Source organism: Arvicola amphibius, chromosome 18, assembly GCF_903992535.2.
Source record: "Arvicola amphibius chromosome 18, mArvAmp1.2, whole genome shotgun sequence".
NCBI classification, from domain to species: Eukaryota; Metazoa; Chordata; class Mammalia; order Rodentia; family Cricetidae; genus Arvicola; species Arvicola amphibius.
The window spans coordinates 28,542,073-28,566,032 of NC_052064.1; the positions used below are offsets into that span (position 1 = coordinate 28,542,073).

At 43.7% G+C, this 23,960-nt stretch overlaps 1 protein-coding gene across 2 annotated transcripts in view; it reads right to left on the reverse strand.

The window, feature by feature from the left end:
* Positions 1-8,489: 8,489 nt before the first annotated feature.
* Pgap1 (post-GPI attachment to proteins inositol deacylase 1) overlaps positions 8,490-23,960 on the reverse strand; it is a 65,179-nt gene continuing 49,708 nt past the window's right edge. For both annotated transcript variants that reach the window (XM_038315496.1, XM_038315497.1), the window contains 6 exons: positions 23,623-23,820; positions 22,393-22,528; positions 20,875-20,925; positions 20,107-20,294; positions 17,439-17,543; positions 8,490-15,664 (listed from right to left, as the gene is read on the reverse strand). In XM_038315496.1, coding sequence (XP_038171424.1) covers positions 15,526-15,664; positions 17,439-17,543; positions 20,107-20,294; positions 20,875-20,925; positions 22,393-22,528; positions 23,623-23,820 — 817 coding nt within the window. In that variant the 3' untranslated portion in view covers positions 8,490-15,525. The remainder of the gene's footprint in view (positions 15,665-17,438; positions 17,544-20,106; positions 20,295-20,874; positions 20,926-22,392; positions 22,529-23,622; positions 23,821-23,960) is intronic.

The following is a 23,960-nucleotide window of genomic DNA, read 5'->3' on the forward strand; positions in this document are numbered from 1 at the left end:
CGCCCAAAGTATTCTGAGGTAGTGGAAGGTGTGAGCTACTAGGAGGTGTGATAGGTTAAAAACGCCAAAGCCATCAAGCCCTCAAGCCTGAAACGCTACTTTTACTTGTGAAAAGGGTCTCTATAGATACGAGTTAAAATATAAGATCATACCGAGTCACACAGGTGGGTCATCAATATGATCATCTGTCCTTGCAAAAGACAGGGACAGGAAGATTCCAGTCACTTCGAGGAAAGGAGATAGGGACAGACTCTCAAGAGATTCGATGCTGTTGGCCTTGAAAACGTGAGTGAGGCAGGCACAGGTCACAGAAGGCAAGAGAAGCCGTAAGCAAAGGGCAGAGTCTCCAACGGGCCCTGGCCCCGCCCACGCCTCCATTTGTGCTCCCGGACACAGATCACCGACTTCCTCCTCTACAAAGGAGGGGGTATATTTCTGTCGTTTTAGGCCTCTTGGATTTTGTTAATGTTTTACAACCACAGACAAAGAAGACTGGGAATGGGGAGATGGCAGGAATCACAGGCAGGGAGATCTAGGACTCCTCATGGAGCCGAGCTGTTTCTATTACTCAACATATGGTTGGGGTGAGGGGTACTTTTTTTTTTTTTTTTGACTTTTCAAGACAGGGTTTCTCTGTAGCTTTGGAGCCTGTCTGGGAACTCGCTCTTGTAGACCAGGTTGGCCTTGAACTCACAGACATCATCCTGCCTCTGCCTCCTGAGTGCTGGGATTAAAGGCATGCTCCACCACCGCCAGGCGAGAAGGGCTTTGATTGAAAAGTCTGTCACGAGCCTGAGCTGTGGCAAACCTGTACTTTTTAAAGAGTTTTTTTTTTAATACAAAACAGATGAAATCAGGCTACTAAATTACATGAGTCCGCATTCGTGAGTCATAATTTTGTAATGGGCCCTATATTTTAACCCATTAGTACAGCTATTTAAGTCTTTGGGGATAGATAGCATTTTGAAATAGAACCTCAAATTTCCAAGTACATATTTTAAAAGATGAAAAGAGTCATTTCAGAGAAGGAAAAAATGAGGACAAGTTCAGACCGGTATTTCTTTGGATAGCATGGGAAATAATTGCGAAAATGGGTCTCTTTGTAGTGCTCGTCAATTGTGAGCGCTGAGACGGGACCAGTAAGTCTTTGTCCTAAGGGAAAGAGTCAACCAAATCCCAAACCAGCCCTTCCCAAGTGCTAATGAATCCACAGCATTCTGAGTGTGCAAGCCAAAGAGAACAAGGGGCCAACGTGTACTTCTCTTTCAAAAATTCAGTCTGCCTCTGAGAAAGTCCACAAGAAATCTCTCTCACAGAGATGATGTTACCCGAATCTTACATTAAGATGTACCTAGATGTCCTTAGGGATAGTCTATATTTCTTCTAATAGTGCCTGCTGCTGTCTGTTTTTAAAATTTGACATCTGTTTAATCTAGAGGAAACTTCTGGGTTGTTAAGATTTTCTGAAATATTTAAGATACATATCTATTTGTCTATATCTATCTATATATGTATATATACATACACACACACACACACACACACACACACACACATATATATATATATATATATATATATATATATATATATATATATATATATATATATATATGGGGAGTTGAGACAGGCTATATCCATGTAGCTTTGAAGCCTGTCCTGAAACTGGCTGTGTAAATCAGGCTGGCCTCAAACTCTCAGACTCACCTGCCTCTGCCTCCTGAGTGTTGGGATTAAAGGTGTGCACCACCACCACCTGGCCAATATTTAAGATATTTTAATTGACACAGAAATCATCCCTGCTTTTGTAAGAAGCATCCTGGGATGCTTCAGTACGTGTCCACAGTGTTCAATGACTTGACTAAATGTGAGATGGTCCTTCAGGGTTCCTGCTTCATGAAAGAGTCTGCCAGATTCTTTCTGCAGGATACAGAAGAAAATGACTGATAAACTGCCAATAGAGGCGAAAAAGTCTTTCAAATCTCCTGCTTCATGGAAAAGTCTGCTGGATATGGGCCTGTAGGCTGAAGATGGGTGCCCCAATGTTACAAAAGAACTTTGGGGTGACTGTCCAGGTAGTGAGATGTCCCTGTCAATTCTAGAGTTTTGGTAGTTGCTTACAATGCACTTCCTGTTTACTTAAGTAATATTATATCCTTCTTTGATGGAGTTGAAGAATAGATAGTTATAGTTTTCCTCAGTTATGATAAGAGATAAAGTAGATATAAATATTGTAACTGTAATTCTTGCTTGATACCTGTTTGGTTATATGTAATCTTGCTATGTTAAAATCTTCCTTTTTATTTCAACAGAAAAGAGAAGGTGATGTGGGATTCCCCTCTGTAAGTTGTAAATATGTTTTATTGCCATTGGTTAATGAAGAAGCTTCTTTCAGCCAATGGCTTAACAGAATATAGCCAGACTGGAAAAGACAGAGACAGTAGGCAGAGTCAAAGAGAAGCCATGTAGCCGCTGCAGGAGACAGACACGCCAGAACCTTTCACCTTGCTGGTAAACCACAAGCCTAATGGTAAAATATAAAATAATAGGAATGGGTTAATTTAAGATATAAGAGCTAGCTAGCAATACACTTAATTGGCCAAGCAGTGTTTTAATTAATACAGTTTCTGTGTGGTTATTTCAGGTCTGGGTGTCCAGGAACAAACAAGCGGCCTCCATCTACAGGGATGGGACACAGTCACAAAAGCAGACCTGCGAGTCCTGAGCAATGGCACCCTCTGGCTCCCTTGTGCTTCCCCCAGTCAGGCTGAGGCAGGGAGAGGAAGTCAGGCTGGGTGGTGGCTTCAGGCACTGTGAAGTCGTATGTGGGGTGCTGGGTAATCTGAGGACTGAGGTGAGCCCTGTCCCTCACATGCCGTCCCTGGGAACAGCATCTGATTCCTTTCTAAGTGACAGCCTCCCCGCTGCCATCAACCAGGACTTCTCTGTGGACTCCACATGGCCTCCACCTACTGCTCCTCCAGCCCGAGGAGTTAGCACGGTCAGAGGCTGCAGCAGGTGGCGCCAAGTCTGAGCCGGCAGCAGACACAGGCAGACCCCATGACATGACACTATCGTTTGTGTTGGGAACACTCTTCTCTCTTGAATGAGACAGTCAGTTGTCGTCCGCCATAGTGACCCCATGCTCCAAAGAACATTAGGACCCTGTTCTCACCAGGTTTTCCCTGTTCCCATTAACCGCTCTCTCTCTCGGTCCCCAGCATCCTTTCCTTCCTTCCCAGCTTGGTTAATGGAAACACAAATTACTATGTAAAACTCAAACACAGACAAAAAATAAAGAAAATGAAATGTAAGACTCTGTTTTTACAACTCAGCTCCAATAATTAACAGCACCGCCCATTTGTCAAGGATGTAACTGGATTCTTAGCATCAGGATTTTTGAGTCATTTTTATGATATTTTACTAAAAATGTTTGACAGTTAATTAAGGGACAGAAAGATGGCTCAGTAACAAAGTTACTTGCACAAGCCTAGGGACCTAATTTAGGTCCTGGATCCCCTGTGAGGTGGATTGAGAGAATCTCTCCTCTCTCTCTCTTCTCTCCTCTCTCTCTCTCTCTCTCTCTCTCTCTCTCTCTCTCTGTGTGTGTGTGTGTGTGTGTGTTTCTCACTCTGTTTCTCTGTTTCTCTTTCTCTCTCTCTCACACACACACAATGAGATAGAACACAGTATTGAGGGGAAATGCAAAGCTAACAAAGTAGTTCATATGCATGGGTGAGGGTCGTCGCTGGGGGCGATCTATTTACGGAAGCTGTGCGATGAGGTAGAAGGTTCTAGAACTAGATTTGTCCCGACTGAAAACTGAGCTGCCCGGCAGCACCTGTCTCTGGAGTCGTCACGGAACAGAGCAGCAGGACAATAAAGGCTGGAAGAGAAAAACCTTCTACCTAGAGCATCCTTTGTGCCAGATGCATTACGGCAAGATTAAACGCTCACCCCGGGATGGGAGCAGGTATTTCTAGCTGGAGTCTTTAGATGAGGACATACTTGAGGCTAAATGAACTACTCTGACTCAGTTCTTTATTGAGTGAACAAGTCTGTCTGGCCCGGTGAGTCATCTACCAGGAACACGATACTAAAGCCAGGCTTGGATGTTATCTCTAAAACAGTACAGAGAGAGCAGAAAGATCTCTGGGTAGAACATTAGAAAAACTTTTTCCAGTGAAAAAGAAATAATGGGTGTGGCCAGAAAGGATCTCAGCAGAGAATGTGAAGTCAACTTATTAGACGCTGCCAGTCTCAAGTCAAGGGCGTTTTCCTTGGGTAATCAAAGGTAGCATGGTTTGGGCTCTGCTACAAAGCAAATTGCTTAATTTCTCTGTGCCCACTTCCTTTTCTGCAAGGTCCCCCACCAACACTTTTTAGCTTCCTTCCTTTCTCTTTTTAAAATCGAACAAGAAGCTGAATGTATGCGGCAGGAATTCTAGCATAAAAGAAACTCAAACGGCTATGCAAGAAATCTGAAGAGAGGCCGCAGTAGTCTAGGAGGTTTTGCTAAAATAGCTTCCACCTTTTAGTTTTCTTGTGATTTCCTTCCTCTTCCTCCAAACCGAGGCACAGATGGAGGAGGCCAGCTGGTGGCACTTGGTACCAAAGCTCTCCCTTACTCCATTACAGTCTCATGAAAATTAACTTTTCTCTTTTCCCTCCTCCTCCAGTATCTGCTTCCCCGCCCCCGCCACGGCCCCTGCAATAGCGTCTCCCTGGGTAGCCTGGTGGCCTTAAACTCTCGAGGTTTCTCTTAGCTTCTAGGATTTCAGGTGTGGCATTTCAGGGTCACCCCGACCCACTGAATTAACGTTTCTCTTTGAAACGTTAACTTAAAGCTGTGACGCACAGCACCAAGACGGAAGAAACTCCATTCCCTCTCTTGTATGCAGGACCTCGCGGAGTCTAGAAAATAAGCTAGGCTACTTCCGGCAGCGCCGAAAGAGATTTGAGCCGTGTTTGCGAGCTCTCCACACCCCAGATATCAGGCCAGGTTCCAGGCCAAACGTATCGTATCACACACCGGCTTCGTGGAGGCTTGACGAGCTTCGGTATCACAAGAACTTGCCCAAGGCAGCCTGCCATTTTCATTTCTGCCTCTCTTACCCAGCAGATCACAACTGAGGTTCCGGCAGCGCTGGCCTACTCAGAGAGCATGCTAAAACATCTGGTGCTCAGACGTCCAACAGGGATGGCAGGGTGCAGAGAGGCAGCATCTCGGAGGCTGGTCAAAAGTGGGGACCCCAGCCAAGTTTCCACACGGCTTGGCTTCTGGCACAGAGGAAACCAGCGCCTGTAGCTCAGTGTGACACAGCTCTTTTAATGGACTTCACCAGAACAGTGGTGACATTTGACAAGAGAGCCCGGTGCCATCAGTCGACTCATGCTCAGAAAGACTGTAGCAAGGGAACACCAATTCCTCGGGATGTGGAGGCAGGAGCATTGTTTATACAAACTGCCTGATTTCATAACTGTCGGCTCCTTTCCTGATGTGAAACAAAGAGAAATTTCTCTCTGCATATTCAGGGCCTGTAAAATGAAAGTCGAGGAAACGACATCGTTGTTCCTTTAAATGTTACAGCTCCTTATCTAGAAATCTAATTTTTGTTTTGAAGATGACTAGACCCATATCTTTAGTTCCACACAAAATTCAACATGGATCGGAGACCTTAGTGTAAGACCAGCAATACCAAAACTGCTGGAGAAAAACCATTTCGGATGGAGAAATCATTTCAAGATCGTTGCTTGTCAAACTTTTCTGGACAGAAGTCCCATAGCACAGGACACAGCCCCGAGGACTGGCAAATGGGATCACACGAAATTATGACATTTCTGCCCAGCAGAGAAACTATCAGCAGAGCAAACAGCCAGATTATGGGAGAAGATTGTCAGCAGCTGTGCTTTAAACAGGGAACAATATCTAGAACACACAGAAATTAAACACCAGAAATTCAAAACTGCTTATCAGTAAGTGGGCCGACGAACTGAACAGTTCTCAAAAGAAATACAAATGGCTAACAAACACTTTCAAAAGTGTTCAACATCCTTGGTCATCGGCAAGAGGCAAATCAAAACTACTCTGGTTCTATTTTATCCCAGTCGAATAGTTTCACTTTTTGGTCCCCAGTCACTGAAATTGCTTGGAAGCGATTAGGAGATACCGGCTTATTGGAGATCAGTCTCCCTCTCTCTGTCTCTGTCTCTGTCTCTCTCTCTCTCACATCTCTGTTTATTGCATGTAAGGATCTTGTCACCGTGTATATATGTGGATAACCTGAGGGACTTGCTTTTCTCCTTGTACCACGTGGGTTCTGGGGGATTGATCTCAGGTTGTCAGGCCTGGCGGCTAGTCCCTCTCTCTACCCACTGAGCCACCCCACTGGCTCTCTACCTTATATTTTGAGACCCAGGTCTCTCACTGAACTTGGATCTCACTGATTTGGTAGGCTGGCTGGCCAACAGGCTCCGTGGATCCCATCTCTGTCTCCTACCTGCCAGCACTGGGGTTTCAGACATGCATGCAATGCCTAGCATCTTAGGTGCTGTGTGTGTGTGGTGTCGTGTGTGTGTGTGTCGTGTGTGTGGTGTGTGTGTGGTATGTGTGGTGTGTGTGTCTGTGTGGTATGTGCGGTGTGTACGTGTGGTATGTGCGGTGTGTACGTGTGGTATGTGTGGTGTGTGTGTGTGTGTGTGGTATCTTTGTTTAAATTCCAGTCTTCACACTTGTAAGTCAATTCTGGCTCTCATTCTTAAAACCAGACCTTTTCTGGTCTGTGTAATAATACACACAATACTTGTAGAGACAGAGAAGGAATGTCTACTTACACATTTGATGATGTTGGTTAATAATACAAGAAATATGCCTGTCCCTAACCCTGTCCCCAAGAAAGATCCCATCTCATTTGACTCTTTCCATCCAATTTTACAACAGTGTTTGAGTTTATGATAAATTCTCAAACTATCTAGTGTCATTTGTCAACTTGGAATTCTAAATCTCTGGTTGCTTCTAGATGCCCTCGGAAGTTTTTATTGTCTAAACTTAAGAATTACTTCTGGGTGACTTGGTTAACTAGAACCCTGGGCTTCTACTCTCAAAAGTCAACTGCGTAACTGTAAAGTGACCTATAAATCTGCGTAATGTCTAAATCCTTCTCATTCTTCTTACGCTGAGAAACTGAGCACTGGGGATTATATCTGGTTAGCAACGGCAAGGGGGAATGTATTGTCTCTGGTGGAAACATATACGATTCCTGAAAACAGACCGTGACCTATGAAGTGGCCATAGAGATTATCAAGTTGCAAAACGTCAGCTTTTCCTGCTCCGGGGACTTGGCTGTGCCGAACCATATCCTGTGCCTAATAGGTACTCTGTTCACGAAGGTCCCAGACTTGCAAAGAAGCCTGTTTAAAGCTTCTTCCGTGAACAACATTACAGACCATGCAAAGCAGTAAGAAATCTTTGTACCAAATGTGCTTGTTCACCAAATTTATTTGGGGACATTCAGAACACCAGAATATGACAAATTAAAAACGAAGCACCCCAAATTGCTACACGTTGATGCCTGAGCGGAGATGGAAGGCAAAGGCTCACCTAATAAGACCACACCGTAACGTGGGAACAGAGGTTAAAAACGTTTACAACACTCTACAACACACAAAAGCAGCACTTCCCCCCAAACCCCAACTGGTTCAACGTAACAGTGTTAATTATATCACACCAGAAACACACAGACAAGAACATGCACGTATGTTCGGTGCGCTACACGCCGCACGACGCGCTGGGGAGGAGCATGCATGTTCGGACATGTTCGGACGGGAAGCTCTGCACGACGGTCCTCGTTTCCAGTACACACTTTCGGACAGGGTCCTAGCACTAAGCGTTGTTAGTACACACTAGCGTTTACGGACGAGCACAAAACCGGCGTGCAAAATGAACGCTAACTCTACCGAGTCTCCGTCAGCAGCCGCGAGTCGTCTGCGCTCTGACGGTAAGGGTAAGAACTGACGTCAGCTGAGAGACCCTTGATTACACACACCCCTGTCTAAACAGCCTCCCTGTCAGTCTTACCGGGCTTTACGGAAAGACATACTGTCATTTCTACAGGTTTTTAAGAGCCTCTTATTTAAATAAAAACTTGAACATAGTAGTAAAGGAGTAGTGAAGGTGGAAGTAGGACAAGAGAAATACACTGAGTTTATGTCCAAAAGTCACGCAGAAAACAAACAGTACACGGGGATCCGGATGCCTTTGGGAAAGAACGTGATTTATACGGTAAATATAGTAATTCGGACTTTAATGAAAAGCATACGCCTTCTTTTAAATAAACACAATATAAACGCTAGACTTTACATTAAATTAAAAACAGAGGAGCTAATTCCCCTGTGACACCATAAAATAATTAGGCAGGAAAAAGAAAATGAGAGGGAAATGGTAACGTTTTAAAAAAAAAAAAACACACATTGATGTAAGTTCAGCCACTGCAAAATCATTACTGGGTTCATACCCCTTCCTTGAGAAAATAAACACAAGTCTCAATCTGCCACAACACGGGGCACAAGTCTTAGAAGGAACTCACATATTTGATAAGATCATTACCAATAAGACAAAAATACATTTCAATGATTAATTTTTATATATTCAGTAAGTTTAGAAACAGGAGGGCCGTGACAATCCCTTAAAACATTTCTCCCAGAAACTGCAGCCAAACCTAATTTCCCAGATATATTAAGACTAAATCATTTTTTTTTAAAAAATCAAACAACAAAAAGCAGCTCTGGAAATTAAAGGGGGGTCTCAAGAATAACGGCTGTGCGGACCCTAAAGGAGGTGTAGGCCAATCTATACTGAAGACTTATAATTTCAGCCACTTGAAAGAAAAGGATTTGAGATGAATTTGAGAAGGCCGCCCACAGTGAAATATCGAGATACAAAATCTCAGGGCGTTGCTTCGTCATTTTTTTAAGGCACAGTCTGTTTTATCCCAAATAAGTTCAAGGTCACAGTGATGACATATATTCAGTTTTGGTCTGGTTTATCTTGGGTACGTTGCTACATTTACAGTTAGTCCTAGGTTGAAGAAACCATAGTATCGCTTCACAACGATACCACCTCAGTTCCCATCTTTAAAAAAATATGTAAGTATGCAACACAACTTCCTAGTTTATACACAATGAAAAATGAAGATCTCTCTCCCAACCACACATCGGGGAGGGGGAGACTTGCATGAGAATTCTGACAAACACCTGTTTCTCCACACACAGAGTCTGCTTATGTTAAGGACAGGCGTCTCGTACCTAGGCCAAGGCCATGGCACAGAGAGGACAAACCCCTTCCAGAGGGCACACGCACCCTGTAGCCAACTCTCATAAACCACTTTTCTATCCACAGGCCCCAACAGTTAGATAACTGTTACTCCACCAAGACCAAATGATGTCAGTGTCTGGCTTTCCCCAGTGTTTGGTACAAGGTGTACCTGCCCAAAGGTTTGCTTCGAAGGACTGTTAGGGTCTAGCGGACAAACACTTGGGACTGAACAGAAATAGAAAACAAAAGAGAGCCCGCAGGGCAAGCTTTCAGGTATATAAAGGGGAGGCCTAGACCAAAAAAAAAAAAAAATGGACTGTACAAAATTCACTTTTCGCAGCACAAAGACCACAGCCAGATGATTCGGATGACTTCAATTAACTGCTGAAAGACTACCCAGCGAATTCAGTGTCTACCCAACAATATCAGGAAAGCAGACAAAAAGAGAGCACACCATTCTAAAGTTCTGAACAGCTTCAAAGAAAAAATAGTGTGGCGTACGTTTTCATGATGTACACATTTATTGTAAGTCTAGGTGAAAAATACTGGAAAAGACGACTCTTGTTTTAACCCCAATATCCTAAGAAAAGTTCCTTGACACACATATCCAGAGGTATTTTACAGTTTCATTTAGCTTTGGTGGCAAAGTACGTTCTGCTAACCACGGGGATACTTACAGATTCCAATGCAGATTATGCTAAAAAGAATTCAAATGCATCTTTATTTTCCTAATAAAAGGATGTAAACAGTCCAAAATGAAACAGCACAAACCACATGAATTACAAACACACCGGCCACTAGGCTCTGGAGCAGTCAGTAGGGATACACAGATCTATAAACTTGCCACAGTCACATTGGTACCTTACGAACACTAAAAATCAAAAGAACTTTTGAAAGAGCACATGAAGTTCCCAAAACAGCTCCCTGTAGGTTTCCGAGATGAAGATTATAGATAACTTTACACTAACGGATCAAACAGCAACAGATAAAGAGTTTCTCACTGGTGTTCAAACTGACCATGTCCAGAAGGATTATAGGTTGTTTCTGACACAACATACCAATTTTACACAAAGTCGTCAGAAATGGACTGGTTTCCTCGGGCTTCAGGTGAGTTTGGGCAGCATACCATGCCGAACACGTGAAGAAAACGGTTCTTGGTTTATAATTACTGGTCACAGACGGTTTGACGAAGCTGTGGCTCAGACCCTGGCAGCCGTGAAGCACACCATGACCTGGCCGCGGTTACGTCCCTAGTGCTAACAGTAACAGCAGGCCTGTTTCCACCTCCACAGTCTATTCCATCCTCAAATGAGGTTACAACCACGTACAATTCTGCTTTTCTTTATTCACCACGTGTTGTAAAAATGACGTTTATGCATTTATGGTGCATCTTTGAACTGCTCTGACTCCCATTTCCCACAGTCCTATGAAAAGTTGGGAACGTGAGGTCCCCGGGGTTTTCTTATTTCCCCACGCCTCAGCAAGCCTCATATTGAAAGAATAGAGAATCACGGAATTATGTTTCTTGTTCAAAAGGATGGCGATGATAAAATTCCAGCTCTCAACCTTACGGTTAGAGTGAGTACTATATTTTCTTCATCTGCTTTCCTGGCAGGAACTAATGTCGCAAACACAGAAGTTTCCCTTGCTCCCTTTATTCCTGCCAAGTGTCATTCTCCCCAGATGGATTGTGTGTGACCCTCGATAAACTTCACAAACTCTGTTCTACGATATCCAAACTCACAAACTGTCCACACAGATGAAAACCAACCAGCTACCCAAAGCCTCATCCTACTGATGGAGTTTTCCCAAATGATTTTAAGATTTATTATTTACACAGTAGTCTCAGTATTCTGTCTGCATGCCAGAAGAGGGCGCCAGACCTCATTACAGATGGTTGTGAGCCACCATGCGGTTGCTGGGAATTGAACTCAGGACCTTTGGAAGAGCAGGCGATGCTCTTAACCGCTGAGTCATCTCTCCAGCCCCATGATTATTTTTTTTAAGACCACTTCCTAAATGTCAAAGGGCAACATCCTAAAATCCTACATCAACCTGAAAAACACAAGGCCATGCATTAATTCAGACCTGACGTCTGAGGAGAGAAATACAGGCCAACTGATGACTCCATGATTCCAGAACCAGCAGCCCTAGCTTACCTCACGGTACTTGTGGGTCCCCGCCTCTTAAATGTTTTGTTTTCGTGTGTGTACATGTCTGTGTATGTGCAGAGAGAGGTGCGGGGGGGGGGGGGGGGGAGGCACAGGGGACAACAAAGGTTAATGCTGGGAGTCTTCCTCAATGACTCTCCACCTTAATTTTTGAGGCAGGGTCTTTCTACTGAGCTCAAAGCAGGCCAGTTTGGGTAGGCAGGCTGGCCAGCCAGCAAGCAGCAAGATCTATCCGTCTCCGCCACTCAGACCTGGGATTCTAGACACACATTGGTCAGCCAGTTCCTCCTGCGGGTTCTGGGGATTTGCTCTCGGGTCCTCGTGTCCAAACAGCAGGCACTTCACTGTCTGAGTCATCCATCTCTCCAGGTCTGTGTCCCACCTCCCTCCGGCAGCCTGCGGGAGCTCCTGAGAACCGAGTTCTGCGTCCCTTGATTTCCCTCCGCCGTCTCCCACCAGAGGTGCTAAGGAGCACGGTGAAATGGACACGTCACAACGTGAGAACTCTAAAGAGTTTTCTTTAAAGTACAGAGACTTCGCGGTAGGTAAGACGGTCTGCCTTGTACCAAATTGTGAGCACTGTGGAAATGTGTCGTGTCGTACACACGGCAATGCAGTAGCAACTGTGCAGCAGGCCGGCCTCCTGGAGTTTTTCCTTTCTCTTTCCTCACTGTATATAATATCTTATAGTTCACTCAATAAAAGCTATCCCTTTGCTGGGCGGTGGTGGCACATGCCTTTAATCCCAGTCCTCGGGAGGCAGAGGCAGGCGGGTCTCTGTGAATTCAAGGCTACAGTGCTAGTTCTAGGACAGCCAAGACTACCAAAGAAACCTTGTCTCAAGAAGACAACAACTAAACTATCCTTTATAGACAGCTGAAATTATGTAACTATAATATAAAAGGAATTAAAAAGACTAATCAATACATATTAGGCAGCCTCAAAGATGAGTGTTAACCCAGCATAAACGGTGTCTTTAGAATCACAGTTCTGAAAGTTTTCAATACATGGTAACCAAGAAAGGAATAGAATGTATTTAATTTCGGCATGAAATGAATCCAGACTAGCTGTGGGTTCTTCAATGGTAGAGAAAAGTACTTAGGAAACACAGGCCCTGGACTCAGTCCCTGGTGTGCTCATGTATATACACACACAACTGCAATAATAATTTCTATCAGATTTATCAGGTCCCGGAGCTGGAGGGACATATGGGTGAAGAGAGCTGCTGTTCTGGAGGATTTGAGTTTGGTTCCTAGCATCTCTGTCCAGCAACTCACAACCACCTCTAGTGCCAGCAGTAGGGGATACACTGCCCTCTTCTGGCCACAGTGAGCAATTGCACACACAGGTGTGTATACACACACACACACACACACACACGAGAATCTTTTTTAAAAATTACTAGGTCTAAATTATAATAGCACTAACTCAATGAGTACTCAATGTTCTTAACAGCCTCAAGTATGCCCAATCTATTTACTAGCAAAAATCCAGTTGTTTAATAAGCACAACACTTACTAAAAAACTCAATTTCCTAAAAAAGAAACCACAACAGTGGAACTCAAAATTTGATGTATTAATCTCTAACTTAACTGCCAATTCAAGTGACATTGGTGTTGGAACTATGGTGATAAAACACACGTAAACATGATAGGAAAAGGCAAGAGATGCTGAGATAAAGTAAATCCCTTTTCTTTTGGGACAGCAGTTTTCACGATCAGATAGTCTACCTAGCTACCTATGTCTAAATACTTGATTCTGTCAAGCATGTCCTTGTATGTTCATGTGTGTGTATCTATCTGGAAGAAGACTGTAAAAACATGTCCTTGTATGTTCATGTGTGAGTGTGTATCTGGAAGAAGATTCTGTCAAAGCATGTCCTTGTATGTTCCTGTGTGATCGTGTAGAGTGACAAAAACCAGAGACCCAGACCATGACTCTCTGAAATATTTTGCTGGCATAAATAAGACTTGGGGGCTTGGGAATAAATACTTTCAGACAAAGAACATTCTAGGTAAGAATTAGTGTGCTTTGATAACAAATGTACCACTCTTGAGTAAGAACTCAAACTTGCTACATCTTACTTAGTAGTGCTGGCTAACCACGGAGATGCTATTATATCACAAATAATAAAGGCTGTAAAAAGGTCTCTAACACCAGATTTCTGTAAAGATTTTGTAGATGCACGTCCAAATTCAGAAAGTCAAAGTACTCAGCTTCCATTATGTTGAGACGTCTGTAATATCACTGACAGTGTGAAAGAACACAGATACAGAGGCTGCCCAGACCTGGCAAAATTGAAGCAGCTATGTTCCTATTTATGTGTGTGTGTGTGTGTGTGTGTGTGTGTGTTATGCTGTGAGAAAACTGTATGATCTGATGAGCTCACTCTCAGATACTGAATGAACACGATGGTGCAGTTTATTCTGTTTGATACATTTCTGAAACAAGAGACTAAGACATCCGCCACATCTAATGTAACTGGAGTTACTGCTTTCCTTTCGGAGTCTTAGTAAGACTATGAATACCTAGCAAGCATGATGCCAGGCAAGACAGCAACGGAGTCACATAAACTAACGAACCCCTGTGGTAATACCATCACCCTCTGACTAATGCTGAAACAGGAAGGACCCAAGGAGTAACTCCCAGGCAAAAATGAGGCCAGTTGCCAAAGCGACTGGCGTGGGAGGAGCCTTCTGGCTGGCAGTGGTTGCTGAGACGTTGTGGTACCCGGTGCGGTACCGATGCAGTACCCGGTGCAAGAGCTGATAAAACGGGACTGGTTCCTGAAGTGCCATCCTGGGACTAAGAAGTGCATGAGCTCACAGGTCCACCCAGGAACTCACCGACACGCGAGGACTTCATTGGAGAGGCTTTGGGCATTTACAGAACACACATTGAGGTGAAGGGCTCTGTGAACCCGGACTTCCTCAGATAGTTTCTCCTAACAGAAGGCAGACAGCAAGCTCCCCACCTTTCTGTTTTTGTGTAGCTAAGAACAAACAAGAATTGGAAATGAAATAAAATGTTACCCTCTCTGGCCAAACGGTAGTCCCGGGGAGTGAACTCTGCCAGGGTTCCACTGTTAACTGAGCAATGGCAGGGTGGAAGCCGACTCAGGCAGGGCTCACTTTCTCAGTACCACGGAGCAATGGCTGCCTACTGTTTCCCTATCAAGGGCAATACTCTACTTGTGTTGATATCTCTCCTTCCCAGGAGACCAGAGATGATGCAAATCCCAAGTTATTTCAACTCTGGAATGTAGCTATTTTAATACCCTATCATTACCAGAGGCACTTTTGGCAACCATGGGCACTGACTTAACCAGGAGTAGAAACTCAATATGCCAATGTGGTGCCCACCAGAAAAGTCTTTTGATAATAGACCTCTCGGTAGATCTCCTTCTGGCTTTTAATATTCACCAAGAATGCACAGTAAGATTCGTATTTAAAGGCTCAAGAAAAGTCACTGCTTTGAATCTGAAGTCTAATAGCTAACAAAAAAGTCTCCTTTTGAGGCTGTTTTTCATAGATGTAAGAAGACAGACAGAACTTGGCTCCCCAGGGTTGCCAAAAACTGACCAAAGCCTCCTTCACGACTGTCTCACTTCCGCGAAACAGCTGTGACTTTTAACCTTTTAAGACCTATTCTGAATATGTCAGTTATAGCGAACATAAAACCCACTTTTCAAATAAAGTCTGATGAAGCCAGAAGTTCCACAGGAGACTACAAACACCACCACATCTACTAAGTCTCTAGAAGGTTCCCAGCATGGCTGATGAAAGCTAGTTGGTATGTACACGAGTCCCCCTCGCTCATTCCTCAGGCGCGACGAGAACACAGACGCTACGTCACGAAATGAAACCATGCTCGGACGACTTTCCTCACGCGTTACAAAACTAATTTCCTATTTCCAATACTGTAAAAATAGACGCGTCTTCTCCGAAGGACCTCGCTGTGCCGGCTGGTGGGGCTGCGCTCGCGGGCATCACCCAGTCCTCGAGGCATAAAAGCGCTTTTACCGTCCTCTCAGCCCGGGTCTTACAGGAAGTTGCATATCGCATGGTACAGAAGCGGGATGATGACGAAATTCGGGACCCTGTATAAGTGGGAGGAGCCGAAAGCGATCACGCCCACGGCCAGGGGAAACGGAAACTGTGAGGCCGTCCTCAGTACCTTACTGGGAAGAGACAGAGAAACGCAGTTAGACAAACTACATTCGAGTCTAAGAGAAATATGTTCCTCTTTTATTTTATACAGCCCTGGAAACTTAACCTTGTGACTTTTGTTTATATTATTTACATTCTGTTTATTTATTTCTTGGTTTTCTGATTATCCTCTTTTCCTTTTTCTTTTTTTCTTCTTTTTGAGATGGGTCCTGACTACTTAGACTTACCTGGCCTGGAACTTGCTCTGTAGACCATGCTGGCCTCAGCTCAGACTCACAGAGACCTGCCCGTCCCTGCCTCCTGAGCGCTGGGATTTAAGTTGTGCACCGCTTGTGCCATCTGAGTTTTGGTTTTCTGAGATAAGGCTTTGTGGCATATGCTGTAACCCAAGCTGGCTTTGAAACCCACGATCCTCCTTGCCTTCTGAACGCGGGGACGGCAGGCGCATGCCAAACCACCTGGCTTCTAGGTGATTTTAAATGATATGCTTGCTTTTAATGAACTGAAAGAAAACTGTCTAAACTTTTATAAAGCTCCACAAAAACCACATTTTAAACAGAAAAAGGAAACACACTTTTATCCAGAGAACGGCTATATTTTTTCTCATTCCTTAACAGAAAAATGCCAGTTGATATTTCATTCCACAAATCTACCCTAAAAATACAGCCTAACAAAACAATAGTCTGGAAGACATAGCTACTAAATGCTTAATTTAATCCTACTTACAGCTACAAAATTAAATGAAAAGAAAGAAAAAAAAAACAAAAAATAGCACAACAGACTATACATCTTTTTCCCAAGAAAGGAAACATATAAGCCAAAACAATAACTATTTAAAGAGAAACTAGTTCCAGGGGAAACCCCTTGGATTTTACACTGAAAATGGAGAAACTGAGGCTAGAGGTAAATCTATCGACACGATCAAGTCAAGATTCGCTCTTGCTTATTTATGCGGTGTATTTGAACTTGAACTTGAGCACCCCTCCTTACTACAGACATGGGCCTATGTAGCCCAGGCTGGCCACCAATTCTAAATAGCTGAGGATGGCCCTGGCTGCAGAGCCTCCTGCTTTCCCTCCCACGCACTCAGACCCAGGCTTGCCACAGCACTTCTGCTCCCATGCTGGGATTTAAATCCTCAGGGGCCTGATCCCAGAAAGCTGCAAGTGCCTCCCAGAGCAAAGGCTCCAAGAATACCAAGAGTTGTTATGAGCACCTCAAACACATCCACATAAAAGGCCCAAGCGCACAAAGCCCTCGCCCGTTACCTAGACGACTCAAATGGTCATTATACAGTCACAGGTTCATCTGGGTATATTACTGCTGTACTTTTGGGAAGTCAAATCTTAGATATCATACCACGTAAGAGTTAAGTTTTAGGGCTGGAGAGATGGCTCAGAGGTTAAAGAGCATTGCCTGTTCTTCCAAAGGTCCTGAGTTCAATTCCCAGCAACCACATGGTGGCTCACAACCATCTATAATGAGATCTGAGACCTTCTTCTGGCCTTCAGGCATGCACACAGACAGAATATTGTATACATAATAAATTTTTTAAAAAAAGAGTTAAGTTTTAAAAGAAAATAACTGACCCATTTCCTAACAAAACTCCTACAATTATGAAAACAAACAGAATATATTTGCATATGAACTACACTTGCATAGAAACCACTATCACCCATGGCTTTACTTTTAGAAGAGTTGTATTAATACAAATAAAAAGGATGCTTCGAGAAATAAAATGATTAAGGCCAGCAGTAGATGAAGACGTAGCTTAAACCACTGTACCTGGACTTTACTGAAACTGTGTGACTGTTTCCAAGAATCGCTATAGCCGGAATAAGAAGAAACGCCAGGGGTTTGCACGGGTCGGGATTAAGTTTAAAATAATACCTAGAATAAGAAGAAGACAGATCAATAAGGCAGGACTGACAGCTGTAAATGATCAGAATCAAATTAATTAATTTTCAAAACGTTCAGAGACAATATAGTCACGGGCACTCTAGACGGCTCGTGACGCCGCTGGCAGCCATTCCCACTCTCGGCCGCCCTCCCGCTCAGGATTCTACAGTGGGCATAAGCTCAGACACCACCTAGGAGATAAAGACACCAGCGTGGAAAGACCCCCATGGTTCTTCAAAGCAAACTACTTACAACACACTAACACGGCCCTGTGCCACACAGGTGGGATGGCGGCTAACATAAAGGAACTTCTCATTTGTTTTAAAATTCATAATTCCATAACCACAGTTACCAGCAGCAAGAATTCCACAGCCTTTGAGGATCTGGCTTGTTCCTCAATTCTGACTAAAATTTGGACAAAATGCTGGACCTTGACTAAAATACACACAACAGAAGGATATCAACCTCTGATAAACATTTGATTTCATTTCCTGAAGTGACTTTGCTTCTGGAATTTCTAATTTGGTGTAAGACAGACCAGACCAGACCAGTCAGACCAGACAAGACCAGACCAGACAGACCACAGGTTAGCCAGGCAGCCTAGGACAATAGAAGGGCAATCCTAACCACAGGAGAAAGTCACTTCTTACAAGCTTCGGCTGCCCTGGGGGATTCATTAGGACAGCAATTCCTGAACACCATCACCACAACCTCAGCAGGACACCGCTTTGCTCCCTGCATCTCAGAGGGCTAAGGCCAGGGACAGTGCCTGGTTCAAGACTGAGACACTGAGGACCCAAAAGCAAGGAAGTGATGTGGGATTCCCCTCTGTATGCTGTGAATAACATTGGTTAACAAAGAAACTGTCTCGGGCCTGTGCAGGGAATAGAGGTAGGTGGGGAAAACTAAACAATGCTGGGAAGAAGAAGGCAGAGTCACGAGAAGCCATGTAGCCCAGCTGGAGACAGAAGCCAGAACTTTAGCTGGTAAGCCACAGCCTCTTGACGATACACAGATTAATAAAAATGGATTAAGTTAATATCTAAGAGTTATCCAATAAGAAGCTAGAGCTAATGGGCCAAGCAGTGTTTTAAATAATATAGTTTCTGTGTGATTATTTCGGTTCTGGGTGGCCGGAAACCAACAAGCAGCCTCCTCCAACAAGGAACGGGTCCAAGTCAGGAAGTGTGGGGAAACAGAGCCACAGGTCTGGGTTGGGATCATCACAAGGTGTAGCCACAGAGAGAGTGGGAAGGGTCGGATAAATATGGAGCAGTGAGGCCAGGCTGTAATATACACAGGAGCAAGCGTGCCCACCAGCGGCTGTGAGGATCGAGTCTCACCGCCTGTGAATTTCTGAATTTGGAGCCTGCTAGACCTCTGGAGCTTCTATCAGCCGTGTTTTGCTGTGGGTCAGTCTGACAGCACTGAGCTCAGGACCCAAGGACACATTGATGTTCCCAGTTTTTCCCCCCTAGAGGGTTCACTGCTGGACAGGGTCTGAAGGTACTGAGTGTAGTAAGTGTTCCAGGTTCCCTGGATTTCCAACTCTGAATTTACTGACTAGATCCTCTGGGCCTTTTGTGTGCTTCTCCAGTTTAGAACACAGGTTACATCTGAAGGAAAACCTACGGGAGCGACAGAATGCCTCTTGGCAGAAACAGAATGTCAGACAGTTTGAGGTGACATGCTTCTTTCTTGTCTTTTTTTTTTTTTTTTTTTTGGACTCAGAATCTCGCTATGTAGCCCAGATGGAGCTGGAACTTGCTTTGTGCCTCAGGCTGACCTTGAACCCACCACTTGAGACTCTCTAGTGCTAGGATTACAGGTGTGTGTGTGTGCCACGACATATAGTTTGAACTGCCATAAGATTACTACATCCAGCATTCTGGTTAGCTTTTGTTGGCTTGACAAAGACTAGAGTCATGTGGAACGAGCGAACCTCAGCTGAGGGCTGCCTCCACCAGGTTGGGGGAATATAGATAGTGTTTCTCTTCTTTACATTATTGATTGGTATAGGAGGGTGCAGCTCACTGTGAGCGGTGCAGACGGTCCTAGGTTATATAGGAAGGCAAGCAGAGCAAGCCATGGAGAGCAAGCCAGACATCTGGATTCCTCCTTTCGCTCAGGAACACATAGGCTATTTGGAATCCATCGTACTTCCAAATAAATTTTACCACTGTTTCATTTAGCCTCCTTGGTTAGGTTTATTCCTAGGTATTTTACTGAGCCTTTTTTTTTTAGACTGTTTGTACACAGTCCTGTTGGAAAGAGGAGGGGACCAATGGGAAAGAGAATCCGGGACAAGAGAAGGTGACCTCCACCGAGGAAGAGGCATGCCTGAAAATGTCGCAACCAAACTCATTATTTTGTATACCACACATAATAAAAACAGTTTCAAAATAAAAAAAAAAAAACTTTTGTTGGTTAAAAAAATGCACATCACTTCCTTTGGCTGATTTTTAGAGACCATTATAATCAGGAATTCGGAAAGGCTCTACGGAGAGAGCTCTAGTGTCTAAGCACACAAGCAATACTTCCATAAATCACACACCTAAGGTTCTTCAGCCAGTAGATCAGCGAGGGCAGGCTGAGCAGCACCACCCAGGTCAGCAGGTTAATCACGGTGCTGTGCATGCGCAGACTGTCCTCAGCATCCTGTGCAGACAGGCGGAGACTCTGCACTGACGAGTCTTTGTAGTGGTTGGACTTTTTCTCACTTCTTCTCGAGTGCTTGGGATTCTAGGAAGCAATCACATGAGAATGTCAAGCTAGGAATAAACAAAAAGCAAGTTCACGATATGGATTAGAATCAATGATAGTCCATTACTTGACGACATCATCTCTTATTACCAACCATAAATTCAATACTGAAGTTAGTCTGTGAAATACCTTAAGATTGTTATCACTACAGTTTATTCTTTTGGGTTTTATTTGAGATGGGATCTTGCTACATTACCCTGGCTGGTCTCAAACTCGGAGGGTCAAGCTATCTCCCCTTGCTTCAGCTTCCCGGGTGCATATGTAACCCTGTCCAGCTACGTTTCTGACTTAGCTTTCTATTGCTAGTAATAACTCAAAATGTACTTTTTTTTAACAGCAAAGTGGTGAAGGTAGCCCAGGAGTAAGTTAAACATGACAGTTCAAGTTTACTTTAATAGTCCTTGACTTTAAAGTTACTTAGAATCACAATTCTTTTTAAACACTGTAAAATCCTAACCCCCACCTCCCACGACTACAAAACACAACAATAAAAATCCCAGACATCTATTTTCTCACGGACTTTTATATCAGTGTGCAGGGCTTAGGAGACAAAGCTTACCACTGGCTGGCTGTTTCTAAACGTCGTTAGGCTGGCTTGCAGATGAACGACCTTGGGAAGAGAAGATGACTTTAGCTTCACATGTATTTGGAACAAAACAATAGATTTTTTTTAAACTAAGAAGCATTATAATAGGAAATTTTAAAAAAATATAAACATGGAGCTGGAGAGATGGCTCAGTGGTTAAGAGCACTAACTGCTCTTGCACAGGACCTGAGTTTCGTTCCAAGTCCCCACAGGGCTCGAGCCACTAGGACTCCACGTCTGGGGGTTCTGATGAGTTCTGATGGGTTCTAATGAGCACTGCACACACAGGGCAGACAAAACACTCATATTCCATAAAATAAAAATAAGCAATAATGAAAACATCAAAGAAATATGAGCAACCAGGCTTCATTTAAGCCTTTGAAAACAGTAGTCTAAGAAAGATAACTCATAACAATTGCTAACTTAAGGATTTAAAAAGAAAAACACAAAATAGAAACAATACAAACTTCCAGAATAGGCAAAGACATTTCAAATCCTGTGAAGTTATGTTTGAATACGGGCTTGCTATGGCAATCTTACATGCCTCAAAGACCAAAAGTTTAATTACAGTCAATATTATATGAAAATGTTCAATTATATGTAGTGGTAAAATACCTACCAGACTTTGAGAAAATTTTATAAATTCATTGTTTCCCTCAAGTTAAATATCTGAGGGACTTTTGTCTAGTGAGTTGTTTTTTAAAAATATCTAGCCAAAGAAACAGAACCTAATCATATCATTTATAAACTGAAGTAGCTTAGATGGCTTCCAGATTTACAAAAGTGCCCTTTAAAAAACTGAAAATAACCTATAGTGTGCATGTTTTAGTTTAAAAAGAGGCAGACAGAGCCTTGATAAAGAGTAAAAACAATATCCAGTGTGGGGTAACAGTCTACCACATGATCAATTATCCAGTGTGCTGTGACCGTCCACCCACATGATCAATTATCCAGTGTGGGATAACAGTCCACCCACATGATCAATTATCCAGTGTTGTGTGACTGTCCACCCACATGATCAATACAGTGTGGTGTGACCGTCCACCCACATGAACAATACAGTGTGCTATGACCGTCCACCACATGATCAATTATCCAGTGTGGTGTGACCATCCACCACGATCAATAGTGTGGTGTGACTGTCCACCACATGATCAATTATCCAGTGTGCTGTGACCGTCCACCACATGATCAATATACCACACATGCAGCCTGTCGCCTCCTGGATCCCCTTTGAGGCTGTTAGTTTATGCAATAAAATCATCACTTAATTATTACCCATCTCAGACCAATTATGTCAATTCTATACTTAACTAAATATAAGTTAAATAACCAAGATGTAAAAAAAATTAAAAATTAAAAAAAAAAAAACCCTTTACACCAACTTTCTGACATGCTAGAGGGTTGTGTTCAGGAGTCATCACAATGTTGGGCATTCTATAGGTGCCGGATACGAGCCCGGGGCCTTCTGGCTTTACTGAGCTGATGTACCTTAAACACATAGTACAGGTAAGACAGCAGGATGGCGAGGGCACCACAGGTGGTCCAGCTTACTATGAGAAAGACAACTGTCAAGACAGGCAAGTTCGAGGGCATCGCCTTGGCATCTTTGGGAAGCTCAGCAGGCCTAGAATAAAAGGAACAAAGTTTTCTTTTGAAATCCAACAGCTCACAAAAGAGGGAGACGATGTACCGGCCAAGGGCCACGCGCGTCACAAGAGGAGCATTCTAAGTCACGATCTTATATGTTAGGCCATAGCCAGAACAGAGGAGCGTTGAGCAAAATAAGCTTCAAGTTACATATATAAAGCAAAGTGAAACAAATGCATTTTGTACTCGGAGCCCGGTGCCATCCTCAAGATTCTTCCTAACGTATATGCAAATATTTCAAACTCTTAAGAAAGTTTGAAGTTGGCACCGTCTCTGGATGGAGATTTCGGATGGAGGGCTCTACCAGCTCCTCAGCTGGCTATTAGTATATGAGGGACACAGAGAAAACTATGAATACAAACTGTGTCCAAAACAAACACAAAGGAAACATAACATGTTTCTCAGCAAAGATGAGCGGGGACAAGCAGCTCTACACAGTGTGATGACTGTTTTCACGATCAGTTGTACTATGCCTGGAACTTGTACCAGGAAAGGAACGGGACGATTATTTACAGATCCTGTGTCAGGCATGCCCAGTCCTTCCATCTGTGAGCCTGGGGTCTCACTGACAGAAACCTGAGACCCGCTCCGAACGGTAAAGGAAGCAGCAGCGTCTACGACCTCCCGTGTGACAGGAAACCAACCACAGTCATCCGGCGTGGCGGAGTCAAAAGAAAACTAGATTGGGGTTTTATCAGAAAAGCCACTAGTAAGTTTAAATTCAAACTGCCTTTGGGCCCATAATACAACCAGGCTGTTTTTAGGGCCTTAATCCATCAGATGGTAAAGGCCGAGACTGACATCTCCTGCCATTAAATTTGATAACAGAAGTCAGAGTTTTTACAAAATAAGAGACAACTAAAGCTTGTAAGGTTTCCTACTGGAATATGTCTGTACATACATATGATTTCGGACTTTGCCCCTCCTCTCTGCTCTTCCTGACTTTTCAGTGCTGAGGACCAAGTTCAGGTCCTAGCACACACTAAGAACAAGGTCTTCCGGCCAGGCTGCACCCCAGCCCCAATATTTTCTCCGCTAGGAGGAGTAAGAAGGCTTTGAGCACGACCTTACCTTTTGAGAGCTAGCCACAGCGACGAAAGGAGCTGCACAGACGCGGAAGAGAGTAGACCACTCCAGTACGCGGTGCACGTTCCGAGCAGAAAGAGAATCAAGGACACCAGAGGGAAACACATACTCTGACTGGTTAGAACGATGGCCTCTAATTCCGGTAGTGACAGCGTATCCCATAACTCCTTAAACCATTTATACCTGGCAGATGGACAAAGGGAACCATAAAATAGAAGCAAAACAAACCAAAATGCCAAACACTAGTGTTTAACTTTTTATTTGAGATGTTCAGCCATCTGTTAGAAGCTTTAAAGGGCTAAGATAGTTTGCAAAATATACTG